The 13,580-nt window shown below is 42.8% G+C and overlaps 1 protein-coding gene across 30 annotated transcripts in view; it reads left to right on the plus strand.

The window, feature by feature from the left end:
• Window positions 1-13,580, plus strand: part of ADGRL3 (adhesion G protein-coupled receptor L3) — an 809,498-nt gene that overhangs the window by 286,972 nt on the left and 508,946 nt on the right. For all 30 annotated transcript variants that reach the window (XM_073340228.1, XM_073340229.1, XM_073340219.1 and 27 more), the window contains one exon: window positions 8,808-9,060. In XM_073340228.1, the coding sequence (XP_073196329.1) occupies window positions 9,006-9,060 (55 nt within the window). In that variant the 5' untranslated portion in view covers window positions 8,808-9,005. The remainder of the gene's footprint in view (window positions 1-8,807; window positions 9,061-13,580) is intronic.

Here is a 13,580-nt window from a genome sequence, read left to right on the forward strand (position 1 = left end):
GTTCCAAGGCCCCTAGCTTTCTGTGATTCTGTACGTGTGGAACTTGGGGCTAGCTGCAGAAATGAAGCTGAGGACAGTCAACGGTGCTCAACTCTGCTCTCCATTCTCACATCGGCAGCCTTTGGTCAGCATGGGTTAAGATACACCGTTATAATGAGGGAGAGGTTGAGGGAGACAGGGCTGAGAGGGCAGGCAAGAAGGAAAAGGAGATCAAGGTGAAAGAAATGATGCTACGGAATGATTTAAACGAATTAAAACCATTTCATTTAATCAGTCAGCCTAGAGGCACTTAGTTGAAGACATTTTCCTAACTATCAAACTTAGAGACAGCAACTTGATCTTTCATTTGTTCCCCATAATTTTCCTTAGCATACTTACTCCAACAGAGTCTCTCTCTTTATTTCTGAATTGAAAGTGAGACCTAATGCAGAATCTCATATATCATAGTTATACCTCTGACAAAACACTTGAGTTTAGGGAGAACAAAGTGGACCTGTGTGAGAGAGATTGACAATGCTAGCTTAAGGAAGTTAGAATGGCACTTTTGGAGCATATCTCTTTGTAGACATGTGCATGTGTGCATCTACCCACACAAGTACATTTAGTTTTTCACAAAACAGTTGTAAGGGATGCTGTGCATATATGTGCGAATAAGCAGTATTGCCAACCCCAAGTGTTTAAATATCATGAGCCGGGCCCCAAAGAATCATGAGATTGGTTTACAAGTAGGGCTGTCAAACAATTAAAAATTAATCATGATTAAACAATAACAGAATACTAATTTAAATTTATTTGTGGATGTTTTTCTACTCTACAGTGTAGAGTGCTCACTTTATGTTATTACTTTTTATTACAAATATTTGCACTGTAAAAAAAAGATAAACAAAAGTGCAATCTGTAGGTCAAAGCATGAAGAGGCATACGAATGATTAGCATATCTGACACACAAATACCTTGCAACACTGGCTACAATAGTGACATGCAAACAACTCTTCTCACTTTCAGGTGACATTGTGAATAAGTAGCAGGCAGCATTATCTCTGATAAATGTAAACAAACTTGTTTGTCTTAGCAATTGGCTGAACAAGAAGTAGGACTGGGTGGACTTGTAGGTGCTAAAGTTTGACATTGTTTTGTTTTTTAGTTTAGTTCGGTTAAAAAAAAATCTACATTTGTAAGTTGCACTTACATGATAAAGAGACTGCACTACAGTACTTGTATGAGATGAATTTACAAAATACTGTTTCTTTTGTTTATCTTTTTTACAGTGCAAATATTTGTAATAAAAAAATAAAGTGAGCACTGCACACTGTATTCTGTGTTGCAATTGAAATCAATATATTTGAAAATGTAGAAAAACATCCAAAACATTTATAATAAATTAAAATTGGTATTCTGTTGTTGTATGTCAGTGTGATTAAAAATGTGATTAATCACAATTAATTTTTTTAATCGAGTTAATTGTTATGAGTTAATCGCTTGAGTTAACTGTGATTAATCGACAGCCCTAAAAGTCACAAGATTTATAAACAAACATACATTTGGGGTTGTATATTATTTGCCTTCTGTTTCTTGAGCCTCTCTAGGTTACATTTGGGTCACATTTTCCTGCTTTTCCTTGTAAGCATGAAGGCTAGAAACTTCCTTTTTAAAAAAAATGAAAGTTGAGATTCTCATGATTCCAGGAAATAGCCAATATCATGAAACTTACAATACAGTCGTGAGATTTGGCAACATTGGTGTAGTGCTAGAGAACTGTGATATTTTCTCTTTATAAAGTAGAAAAACTACAACTGGATAGGTCCTAGAAGTTTTGTAATACTTTAGAATCAGTGATAGAGATAGTATCTGTAAACCCAAACATAACCTAGTTTAGAACATGACTGTGCGAGCTGTTCCATATTATGCTGAAATGGGATTGTTCCAGACAGCTTGAGGCCTGGGGTGCTGTGAAACTTCTGATCCAGAACTGTACCCTGTTCGCCAGTTGTATATTTCCTTGAACTTTAATTGGTTGACCATGTCCAATTTGCTTAATTACTTTGAATTTATTTCCTAACAACTGGGAGACCCTCTACTCAATTTTTGCAATTCCAGCTTATCCAAATGCAGTAATGTAATATAAATATTTTCATCCCTTACAACATCCTCTAACTAACCCTCTCCAGCAAATTGAAATAAAGTTGCAAGACGATGTAGATGGAAAAGTAGCTGATAGGACCATACCTAGTTTAGTTATCAATTGAACCTCAAAAATATCAAAAGGAAATGGAGACCGTCCAGCCATTGATAATGTATTTCAAACTGGTATTTCTAGAAATACTGGGTACAATATCTTAAGATCATTCATGGGAAAGTCAAAATCATTCTCATCTTGTGCCCCGCCCCCTGGCAACACCTCCTACAAATCGACAAGTGTTTCCTTTCTGATATCAGAAAACAATTTATAAAAATTACACTCTAGGAAGTTCTCATGGTATATTTCATCCTGAGACTGATGAGAGGGGAAATGTGAACTTAAAAAAAAAAAAAAAAGGAGAGAGAGAGAGAATAAGAGAAATATTTGATTTAAAAATAAAAGAAAAAAGAAATATTGTGGTGATTGCTTATATGGTGAAGTCTGTGGCCAAATCCAGACTCCAGCCTAACCTGAGAGAACTCAGGGAAATGGAAAATGTCTCTGTATCATGTTGGGTAAGTCTACACAGCAGCTTGAGGTGTGATTCCCGGCTCGGGTAGACATAAGTGTTACCTCTACTCAGCCTGGCACTGACCAATAGCAGTGCAGCAACAGCAGCTTGTGTGGCAGCTCAGGCCAGCCACCCCAGTACAGTCCCACCCGACCTTCTGGTTACAGACTGGGGCAGCCAGCCCAAGCTGCTGAACCACACTGCTACTTCCAGTGCACGACTTGAGCAGAGCTAGTATGTGTGTGGGAAACTACACTTCCCAGCTCAGCAGTGTAGACGTACACTTAGAGCCAAAACAGTTTTTAATGCACACGGCCCACTCTCTAATTGTATATGAAACCACCCTGCTCTGAGTCGTGAACCTGGATTCAGGGAATAAAGAAACTGTAGATTGCTTAAGTTTCCCTTTGACCTTAAGAAAGGGCCAAAAAACTATGTCGCCTACAGGGGAAAAAACAGTAGACTTGTCTGGTCTGCGTTTGTGTTTGCTTGTCAAGGGCTTGCTAAATCTGAAATGAATTAACTCTGCTAACATTTGATAGTGACCTTGTGAGTTGTTTTGCTATAAAGCTATTACTACATCCAAAGGATTTGTTGTTGTTTTAAATTATACGTTAAACAGGTGGTTCATGGGACTATATTTGATTCGACAGTCCCAAGCTGTTTGGGCTACTCATCTCAGGGGAATGTAAATAGCATTGTAGTGATATTTGAGAAGCTCTGATAAACTGCTATTTGTGAGATGTTGCCACTATTTTTGCTTACTGTACACCTTTAAAAATATTTATCAAGAGAAGCAGCGTAATACATAGAGAAGGAATAAAGGAATGGATTTAGTGCATTTAAATAACGTACTATACCCAAACTTTCTGAGCAACTCTGCTGCTTCACTGGAGGAAGACCTGGGCTATGCCAGCCAACGTTTGCTGCCTCCCATTTAGGGATGTAGGTGTGAACATGCAGTGGACAATCAGGGCATGTGTACATGGGGCATTAGTGCACCGTAAGCCAGGGTGTGAATGTACAGCGCCCTAGCTTGTCATGCAGTAGCGTCCTATGTGGACACTTTTCAAGGACAGTATAAGTATTGTAGTGCACTTTGATGTTCTGCTGTTGAAATGAAAGGACATCAAAAGGGTGCTGTAGAAGTTTTAGTGTGCTATAGGGGTGTTCATGTGGGACGTTCCTGTGTAGCAAGCGAATGCACTGTAGTCACACCCTGCTTGTGGTGCGCTTCCCTACACTAATGTGCTGTGTAGGGCGGCCCACAGCTGTTTTAAACCCTGTTCTTGCAGCATAGAAGCTGGGGTTTGGAGCAGTCCAAACTGTCTTGAGGGTTAGTGAATGAATAATGAAAGGGTTAAGCTGGCAACTGTTGTGCTTACAGGCCCAAGGGAGCAGAATTGGGGTCCACAGTACAAAAGGGGAACTGTCTAGTTGAGCAGGTGGAAACATTTCAAATTCTGAAATTTTTCTGTTTGAAAAATGGAGACAATTTTTGTGAAACCTCTGAATTTCCTTGCTTGTGTGGTTTGCAGTGAAACTTCAAGAGGGACAATGTCAGGTCAACCTCAGCACCAAATCTAAGTTTTCAGACAAATCTGCCTTTACAATACCTCAGAAATGTTTGCATGATTATTTAAATATTCCAGTGGAAAGAGTTTTGAAGAAATAACTGTGTCCCTGCAGTCTTTACAGTCTACACATTGCAGTGTGGTGTTAGTGTACAGAAGCGTGAAAGTGAAAATGATTCGAAACTGGTGGGTGGGGGGCAGAGGGGAGAGACACTTTCTTTTCCTTGTTGGAGCTGAAAGAAATGCATAAAACATGCAGAGAGAGAAAAAAAACCAAGTGTTTACAATTCTTTCTGTTTTTAACAATCTAAAGTTGTGTTAGTAAGACAGGTAATTTTTTTAACTTGAACAGTTCTTTTTACTTTAATATTGTTGGTAATTTAGGCATTTTTTCAGAAGGTATATTTTTTTCCATTTTGCTGCATTACCCCTCCTATCTCTCCCCCACACTGAGTGAAATTATGAAAACATTTCCTGAAGCAGCTTCTTGTTAAACGACAGATGCTGAGAATGGAGACCTGCATTCATCATGGGGCTACATTTTCCCATAATCACTAGCATCAAAGGGTTAATTACTTGCAGGCATTTTTCTCTTGCAAACAGTGAATTTAATCAATATCTGTGTAAAGCATTCAGCTTATTTCCCACTAAGTAAGCAACTTTTACAAAAGACAGAGATAAGGAATGCAGTGCTGTTTTGCTATTAAAGAATACAAAGCTGTGATGCTTTGTTTGTTTAAAACTTTTAGGCAAGTAGTGTCTTGCTGGCTGTCTGGCTGACTAGCTTTAGTGCTTCTGAAGATCTAAAGAAAAAACTAACAAACAAAGTTATTATTGGGTCCTTCCAAAGCTGTTTGCTCTTGTGCTTAATTTCAGTATGTTTTTTCCATAGCTATTAAATTATATTCATGCATACTTAACAGGAATAAAAATCACAGCTATGTTAAATTGGATATTAAATTTACTTTTTTAAAAAAAATAGTGATTAATAATGGGGCTGATGCTTGCACTTCGTGTGGTCTTTTACCCATGTGCACTATGAATGCCTGCTTGGTTATGTAACAATGCCAATCAGAGTGCTCGTATTTTACACCCTCTTTCAACCACTGTAAATCATCACACATGGTTCAAGGCATTGGCACATCCAGAGGCTCAATACAGTTTGAACACATTTTATTTGTGCTGGTGTAGTCCCGCTTTGAAGTCCGCACATCTAGCCATTGACTAGATCTTGTCAAATTCCTTATTTCTTTTCCCTCCCTTAGACTAATGTCATTAAACTAACACAAGGACTCCTTGGTGTGCTGGTTGATATAAAGCACTGAAGAATGGACTTGTTAGGTGTTGTATCCATCAGTATATCCATAATGCCTTTCAAAGAATGATCATCTTGAACAAGTATTACACAGTACATTTTTAGTTCCTAATGTCTTCGTTTCCTTTGGCTCTCTGCTTTTCCGTCAGTTCTGTTCTGAAGAGTTTTGCTTAGCTGCTAGTGTGTAAATCCCTTTAGCAGGATACTTGACAGCGGATCAAGATGTGATGCTCATGATGGCATCACTGCAGCCAGAAAGGTCAGAGTTCAGCAGAACCTTCTTGTATTTTAATGCCGCATGCCTTTGCTTGGTGGTTCAAATCCAGTCCCCTGTAGGTCAAATTTCAGAGTATCAGCCGTGTTAGTCTGTATTCGCAAAAAGAAAAGGAGTACTTGAGGCACCTTAGAGACTAACCAATTTATTTGAGCATAAGCTTTCGTGGGCTGCAGCTCACTTCATCGGATGCATACCATGTAGGTCAAATGTAACTTTTAATTTGTTTGCATTGGAGGTGTGTCCCTTGCTTGCCATCAATAAATGAAATGTTCTATGCTGAACAATTCAGAGCTGCTCTCTCTTTGTCTTTGGCCAAATATTACCTCCAGAGAACCCACGAGATGGAATTTGTTTTATTTTGCAAGCCTCTTTCTGCTTCTTTTTGTGTGTGTGTTCCTCTAATCCCTGGTCCCCACCATCAAAAGGCTTGACCCATAACAATTTCATTTTTACCCTACAGATGTACACTGTATTTAGGAGCTATAATTTAAAATATTCAATAATTTTGTTGCATTTTAGAAATTATGCTTAAAATGTTGTAAGTGGATGTGATGACTCATGGTTAGAATAGCAAAGCCCTGAAAACTTGCATGATGCTGAAATCTGATGTGAACAGAGATCATCTCTAGCAGTGTGACCATAAACAAGTCACTTGACTACTTACTAAACTTGGGCTTCCAGTCATTCCAGCTGCAAAGCTGGGTAAAAGCTTTGAAAAACAAGGGCCACCATTCAGCTGAGTGAGCAAATGAGAGCGGGGGGGAAAAATAGCTCAGACTAAACTGTGATCCAAGCAAATATTTTTTTGTTGGAAGCAATGATACTTGGTTATACAGAGTATAAATCAGAACAATGCGGGGTTTGATTTAGCAAGGACTGAAGGGCAAAACAAAGGAAACGTTATTTCCAAGCTTCAGAAATATACCCAGATAGCAGTGGCATGCAACAAGCTTTTTCATATGTTTTTTTGGCTCACACTGGGTTTTGTGTAAGAACCAAAGTTGGCAAAAACAGCAAGCATTGCTCAGACAAGAATAGCCTACCCTGATTACAGATTTTGGAGAGATTTTTAATTAGGCCAGTGCTGTGAAGGCTACTAAGTCTTGGGACTTCAAAACAGAGCTGAAAAATATTTTACAATTGATCACAAATTGGTTTTAAGCAGAAATCACCACTGCAGTCAACAGGGAATTTAAGCTTAAAACTGATGGCATAATTTAACTCAATAGTTATTGTTTTCTTCAATGTTTGGTTCACTATATCCTTCAATCCTCCTCTGAGGACAAAAAATGGTGGCTAGTTAGAATCTTTATTGCAATTAAGCAGGCGACTATTTCCATGCAAGCATACAGTTTCCAGTTTCCCTACATTTCCCTATATAAGAGAGTAGGATGGATAAGACCATTTCATTAGGTCCCAAAATGAATAATTGCAGGGCTGAACTAAAATTGGTTGAACGAGGTGTTGGAGGGCACTGTGATAGGGGGTTGGAAAGGAGATATGGTACCTTTCATTCCATGGCTATTGGGTCAAAAGCTGGCCTGGTTTGAAGTCAGAGACCCAACGCTTATTCCATCTGATATCTGTTCTGAAGGCCTGAGTAGAAGGTCTCAAGCCAGTTTCTAGCCCACATATCACACAACCCCAGCACCATTGGTACTGACTGGCCACCCGGGGTATGTCTACACCACAATAAAACAGCCCCTTTGCCCAAGCCCAAGCCAGTGACAGATTTCTAATTGCAGTGTAGACGACCCTCGGAGGCAGTTGCAAAAGAGAGGCCACAGGACAAATTAAAAGGTTCCTGAAGGTAATGATTGTGGCTCTGTGTGGGGGTGCCTGCAGAACCTTGCGCTGCTTCCCCCTGTATTGGGCGTGGCTGTATGGAGAATGCCAGTGTCCGGGGCTGTCCCATTGGCTTGTGTCACAAGGAGAAATAGACAAACCCACCCATCCCCCATAAAAAAAACCTTTGCAAGCCAGATATCTCAAAAAGGAGGCGTATGATGTATGTGCAAGGGCACACCTGCAAGGGACCCTGCGTGGAGCTGCTCCGGCTGATGTACTCACACATGGCTAAGCGTTGGCCTGTGGCTAGGACTGTGTGTCCACATGGGAGAGTAAGGGGAAGGAAGAACTCCCCTTACTCCTAAGCCAGGGCGCCATACCCCCGTTCCCTGTCCTGCAAAGCTGAACTGGCATTGGGTGTGTGGTGATTTGCCGCTGCTGTGGGACAGCAGGAAGTTCCTCCCCACTCGGAGCAAAGGGGGAAGCAGAGAGGGCATGGTGCCTCAGAGAAGTGTCTGAGTCACAGCACCTACAGGGGCTACTCTTGGGAGAGGGCAGCTTACGCGCTGCCTCTTGCTCAAGGCTGTGCTTAAAGGCATGGTCAAGTCTGGAGTCTCGCATGTGCAGTCACTTGAGGTGCACCTACAATCTCAAGTGCAGGCTCTCCTGTATGTCAGGCATTGGATCAGGAAAGTGGGTTATTGGGGTTAAAATTCACCACTGTGCAGAAGGCCCCCATGAGGTCTGGCCACCACCTACAGCCAGTGAAGCCCTTCTTTGAAAGAGTAAGTGGGACATAAGTGATGCGCAGGCTGGAGTGCTGGCCCTCTGCACAGGGGTACATTGTGTGTTCCCTCCGAACGGCTAAGAAAGGCCTGTGAGGGGAGTGGTTCTCAACCTTTTTCATTTGCGGACCCCTAAAATATCTCGAACGGAGGTGCGGACGCCTTTGGAAGTCTGTTGTCTGTGTATGTAGCTGAATTCTGTTCAGTCAGTTTTCTGTCTGTCTTTCGCAGACCCTTTAGACATAGTCCGCGGATCACAGATTGAGAGCCACCGCATTAAGGGAGCCCCTGGTTGTACTTAAACCTGCTGTCTTGATTGCCGTGCATTAATCACCTGGTTTTCTTACTGACCGTGCTCTGTCTCTCTTTTGTTTGCAGGTCTCGAGTCTGGATATTGGTTGTGGTTTTTTTAAAAAAAAATTTATGATTATTTTTGATTGGCTTTTTTCCTCTTCCCTTGTGGATGTGAACTGAAGACCTACGGAGGAGTGCTGGACGAGGGAACAGGAGGACGCTGTCTTCATTTTATTTGGAAACACTCATTGCCGCGGTACCTTCAAGTCATATTCCACAGTCATGTGGTCATCACAGCTGCTGTTCTTCACAATGCTCTTAGCACCAGCAGTGCATGGTAAGAGAAATGTGGAGGGAAATGGTGGGGTGCTTTCGGTTTTTTGCCTATATAATCTGTGTGAGTTTGGTTTTTCTAGGGCCAAGGGGATTTATGGCAGTGAGGAGGCCAAATCCTATTGAAGCTCAGTCAAGTTGGGCACCAAACTCCTTTACACCTCTTTGAAAAGCCCAACCTCCATTATTACAAAATAGGCCTGCAATAAAGAACCATCATCTGGCCTTAAGTAAAAAGCTGTTTATGAACGAAACCGCTTGATGTGTGCGAGGTCACTTGAGAGACTTACATTAGACAGTCTGTCCAGTACATTTATAGCTGAGCTGCTGCCCCGTGTTCAGGACCAGTGCACAGGGTAGGCACCACTTAAGTCACACCTTGTATTGGCCCTGTGCGTGGGGGTTGAATTTCAAACTCTGTGTGAATAGATATCTCTGAGAAGCATTGTACAGCGTAACCCGACTTTAACCACAGCTACAGAGAGGATGGGATCTCACTAAATTATCATCACTGATGCTGTTAGCACACATATTAATGTGTCACGGTGGCCATCATATTTTGTATTGTCTTAAGCAAGTAATTACAATCTATTCTTCATCACAGATCAAGGAAAAGTGAAAATGGATCCATCTCACTATGTCGACAGGGCTTATAAGGCAACGTTTTTAACAATAGGAACCCAAAGTTAAGCTCCTAAAATAATTGGCCTGATTTCTAAATTGCTGAATGCCTAGAAGAAGCTGGTGCTGGGGCGGGGCCAGCATTTTTGAAAATCTGGCAACTCCATTTGGGGGCTTTAAGGGGAACTGAGCTCTTTTGAAATTCCGGCCTTAGTGGCCCTAGACCAGTGGTTCCCAAACTTGTTCCACCACTTGTGCAAGAAAAGCCCCTGGCGGGCCAGGCTGGTTTGTTTATCTTCTGCGTCCGCAGGTTTGGTTGATCGCTGCTCCCAGTGGCCACGGTTTTCTGCTCCAGGCCAATGGGAGCTGTTGGAAGCAGTGGCCAGTACGTCCCTCGGCCTGCGCCGCTTCCAGCAGCTCCCATTGGCCTGAAGGAGCAAACCGCAGCCACTGGGAGCCGCGATCAGCCAAACCTGCGGACGCGGCAGGTAAACAAACCGGCCCGACCTGCAAGGGCCTTTCTCTGCACAAGAGGAGGAACAAGTTTGGGAACCGCTGCCCTAGACAATCCAAACCATTGACTAAGGTGTAGACTGTAGGCTCCTATTTTTGAAAATCTTGGCGAGAATTCCACATCCACTCTGTGCATGGGGTAATTTCCGAGAGCTAAGGCTTTAGGGTTAAACTTTTAGTGGGGAAGGAAAAACAGCAACAAAAATACAGAGTGCATCAAGTCTACTGGCATTGCTTTTACCACCTTTATGCCCTATAGCACGCTCGCTCTCAACTGTTGAAGCAAATTTCCCCACTGATTTCAAGATTTTAATTTATAATTAAATGGTGTCAAAAAATGGTGGTCGGAAAAAAACCCAAGCTATTATGGAAGGAGCTGTCGGTTCTACTCAGACGAAGTTAAATGGTAAATGTTGTTTTGCAAATCTTTATAATTAAACAATATTAACAGTTAAAGCAATTAACAATTTAAATGCCTCTCAGGCAGTTTTGGTTTTAGTCAGAATGCCAGTGTAGTCTGAGAGGTCGCTTGCTAGTTTTGCTGAATGAAAATGCCAGAAGAATACTAGGAGCCACGTTGCCCCACCAATGAGCAGACACTGAAGATGCAAAAATGGAGGGCCTGATTTTTCCCACAGATAAGCTCCTTGGAGAGTCATTGACTCCCACGCAAACTGAGTGGAAAGCCTGGCAGGTGTCTGTGACTCCACAAGGGGCACCACAGTGGGAAATCAGGCCCCTCGGTGTTAGCTATGACCCTTTGTAACTCACCAGTCAGTGTGTGTTACATGTCCTCCTGTGTGGCTGATCCACAGAGGTGAAGGAAGAGTCTGTTACAGCTACAGTACCTGGCTTTTTGGCTCAAGCAGTAGGAGCTCTGGAGAGCTCTGGTTCAGCCCCTGCTGGTGGCCAAGACAGCAGCCATCCCACCAGAGCCTGGCCTCAGTGCAGTTCATAGTGTTTCTGCGAGGAGGAGGGTAATAGGAGTAATTTGTGAGCATGCATTTGGCCTCATGTAGAGGAAGGGGTGCACCCACTAAAATATGAGTTACACAGAAGGTCAGAGTAGTTGATCTAATGGTTCCTTTGGGTCTCAAAATCTACAAAGCTCAATACCTGCTGCCCTTTCTGGCCCTATCCTGCACCTGCACAACAGTATCTCCATGAGTGGTGTGGGCAAGCAGATTCAGTGTGGAATTTTCCGCTGTCCAGCTTGAGGATAATTCCGGAGAGTTTGTGTAAGTGCACACAGCAGCCAGAATTCAGCCGTTTGCTAAATATGAAATTAGTCCGGCTAAGACCTTCTCATTCTTGTTTGCTAAGAGATCTCTGTAATGTATACAGAAGGTTTGCCTGGAAAGTTGTCTTCTAAGACCGTACCAAGATTTAATGTTTTGGATTCTATTGTTACAAACTGTGAAGGTATCTGGTGATCAGGATAATTGCAGGGATGTGTATTAACTGGTGGGGTTTTATTTGTATTGGGGGTTTTTGAGTATTGTTTTTAGGGTACTGTGATCCCCCCTACTTCTTCCATCTGCAGCTTGTAAGTTACAATTTGTTCTTGTATGTTGGGACAATGGAAGGGTCACTGCTTTTTGTTTTTTTTTTTAATTTAGGCATGGCCAGTGCTGCCACACATTTGTTTTTGTGGCTATGTTTTCCCACCTCCGATAAATGTGTAAAGTTCAAAGTGACAGAGTTGTGTCAGAAGATGGGCCAGGCATTCCACTTCTGGGTGCATGTTGTGTGCCTCAGGTTGTGATGTCAGGTGTGGGGTCAGAGGACGCATGACTGCACTGCTGTGTGAGATGAAAACAAGCCCCTGGAGATGCTGCCTGAGTGGGATGCTTTCATTGGCCTGCTAAACCCAGGGTTGTGAGCTCAATCCTTGAGGAGGCCATTTAGGGATCTGGGGCAAAAAAATTGGGGCTTGGTCCTGCTTTGAGCAGGGGGTTGGACTATTTGACCTCCTGAGGACCCTTCCAACCCTGGTATTCTAGGATTCTGTGTTGCTGTTCAGCAGAAATGATGCAGGGAAAAAGCCTCAATCGTTGCATTTCCTTGGTGATATTGTCATGGTTGCTGCACCATAAACAGCGAGAGACAGACCTCCAGTTTTGTCCAGTGCTGCTTCATGCCTCGCAGACCAGTGAAATTCTCCCTGTCTGTAGGTTTGTGTCCCTCTTTGGGCTGTAGTGGGACTGAAGTGATGCACAGGACTTGTGCTGGCCCTCTGTACCTCTAGGCAAGACCATAACCTGCTATTTTACTTTGTAGGAAACTCCCCCCACTGCAGACCCGTTTGAAAGGTGCTGCTGCCACCCAAATGAAGCTTGTCAACCCAGGAGTTGACCCTTTGCTGTGTTAGCTGCACCTGGTACACAAAGTTCTAGAGTTAGTTGAAGTGGAAAACAACAGCATTAAAAGAAAAACTAACTTTGGAGGGCTCTTGAATGACGGGAATTTGCTGCTGAGCTTGCTAGGGTTCACAGGAGCCAGGCAGTATCTGTGGTAGATGCACATTTCAGGACAGACTGCAGCCCACAGCCATTGGCTCCACACTGCATTTGGGGAGGGGATGACAAGGGGTCTGCTGCAATTCCTTTTGGGGGCTCTGTGGCACACAGCTGGATCTGCCACTCTTTGAAAGATGGCGAGTGGGGAAGGGAGTGTAAGGCCATGGCCCTGCTCCCACCATTGCTGGTCCCCTTTGAAGAAAATCCATTCATTGTCCAGGGAACACAAGGTCCAGACTTGTGTCTGGCCTTTGAACAGGACTTCCAAGGAGCATTGTCTTTGCTCACTTGCCCCAATGTGCACCTGAGCAAGCCACTTGAGAGAAGTCCCTTAGCCTGTTCTGGAACAAGCATGTTTATCATAGATGGAGAATGACCTTCTCAGATGTGACGGCCCCTCCTCTCCCAACGCCACCAAGTAACCTGCCCTCCCTCCCCCAACCAGGTGGATTTCTTTCTGTCTTAAAATGGGTGATCAGACAGAGACTCCATGAACTCCATTTGCTCTAATGCCAATCTAATGTGGAAAACACTCAGACACTGATGATGGGCAGCAAAACCCTAGGCTGACCTGGCATCTTATTTAAACACAAAGTATTGTTAAAGGTGTGTTTAGATGTAAAGCTTCTCAGTGCATTGTATCAAAACAAAATTCAGTCTTCTATATCACTAACCAGCAACACAGAGGTGCAACACAGGTGTGTGTGGTCTGAAATTACACTGATCTCTAACCAAATAATGATCTCTTACTTTGAACATCTTAATAACTTTGAAACAGTGATGCAAACCTCTGCAGCCCCGAGAGATCTATGTAATGTCTTGTCACATGATTATTTTTGGTCCTATTTTGGATTTCCAGAAACCAGGATGC

This window comes from Lepidochelys kempii, chromosome 4 (assembly GCF_965140265.1).
Source record: "Lepidochelys kempii isolate rLepKem1 chromosome 4, rLepKem1.hap2, whole genome shotgun sequence".
In the NCBI taxonomy this organism is placed as follows: domain Eukaryota; kingdom Metazoa; phylum Chordata; order Testudines; family Cheloniidae; genus Lepidochelys; species Lepidochelys kempii.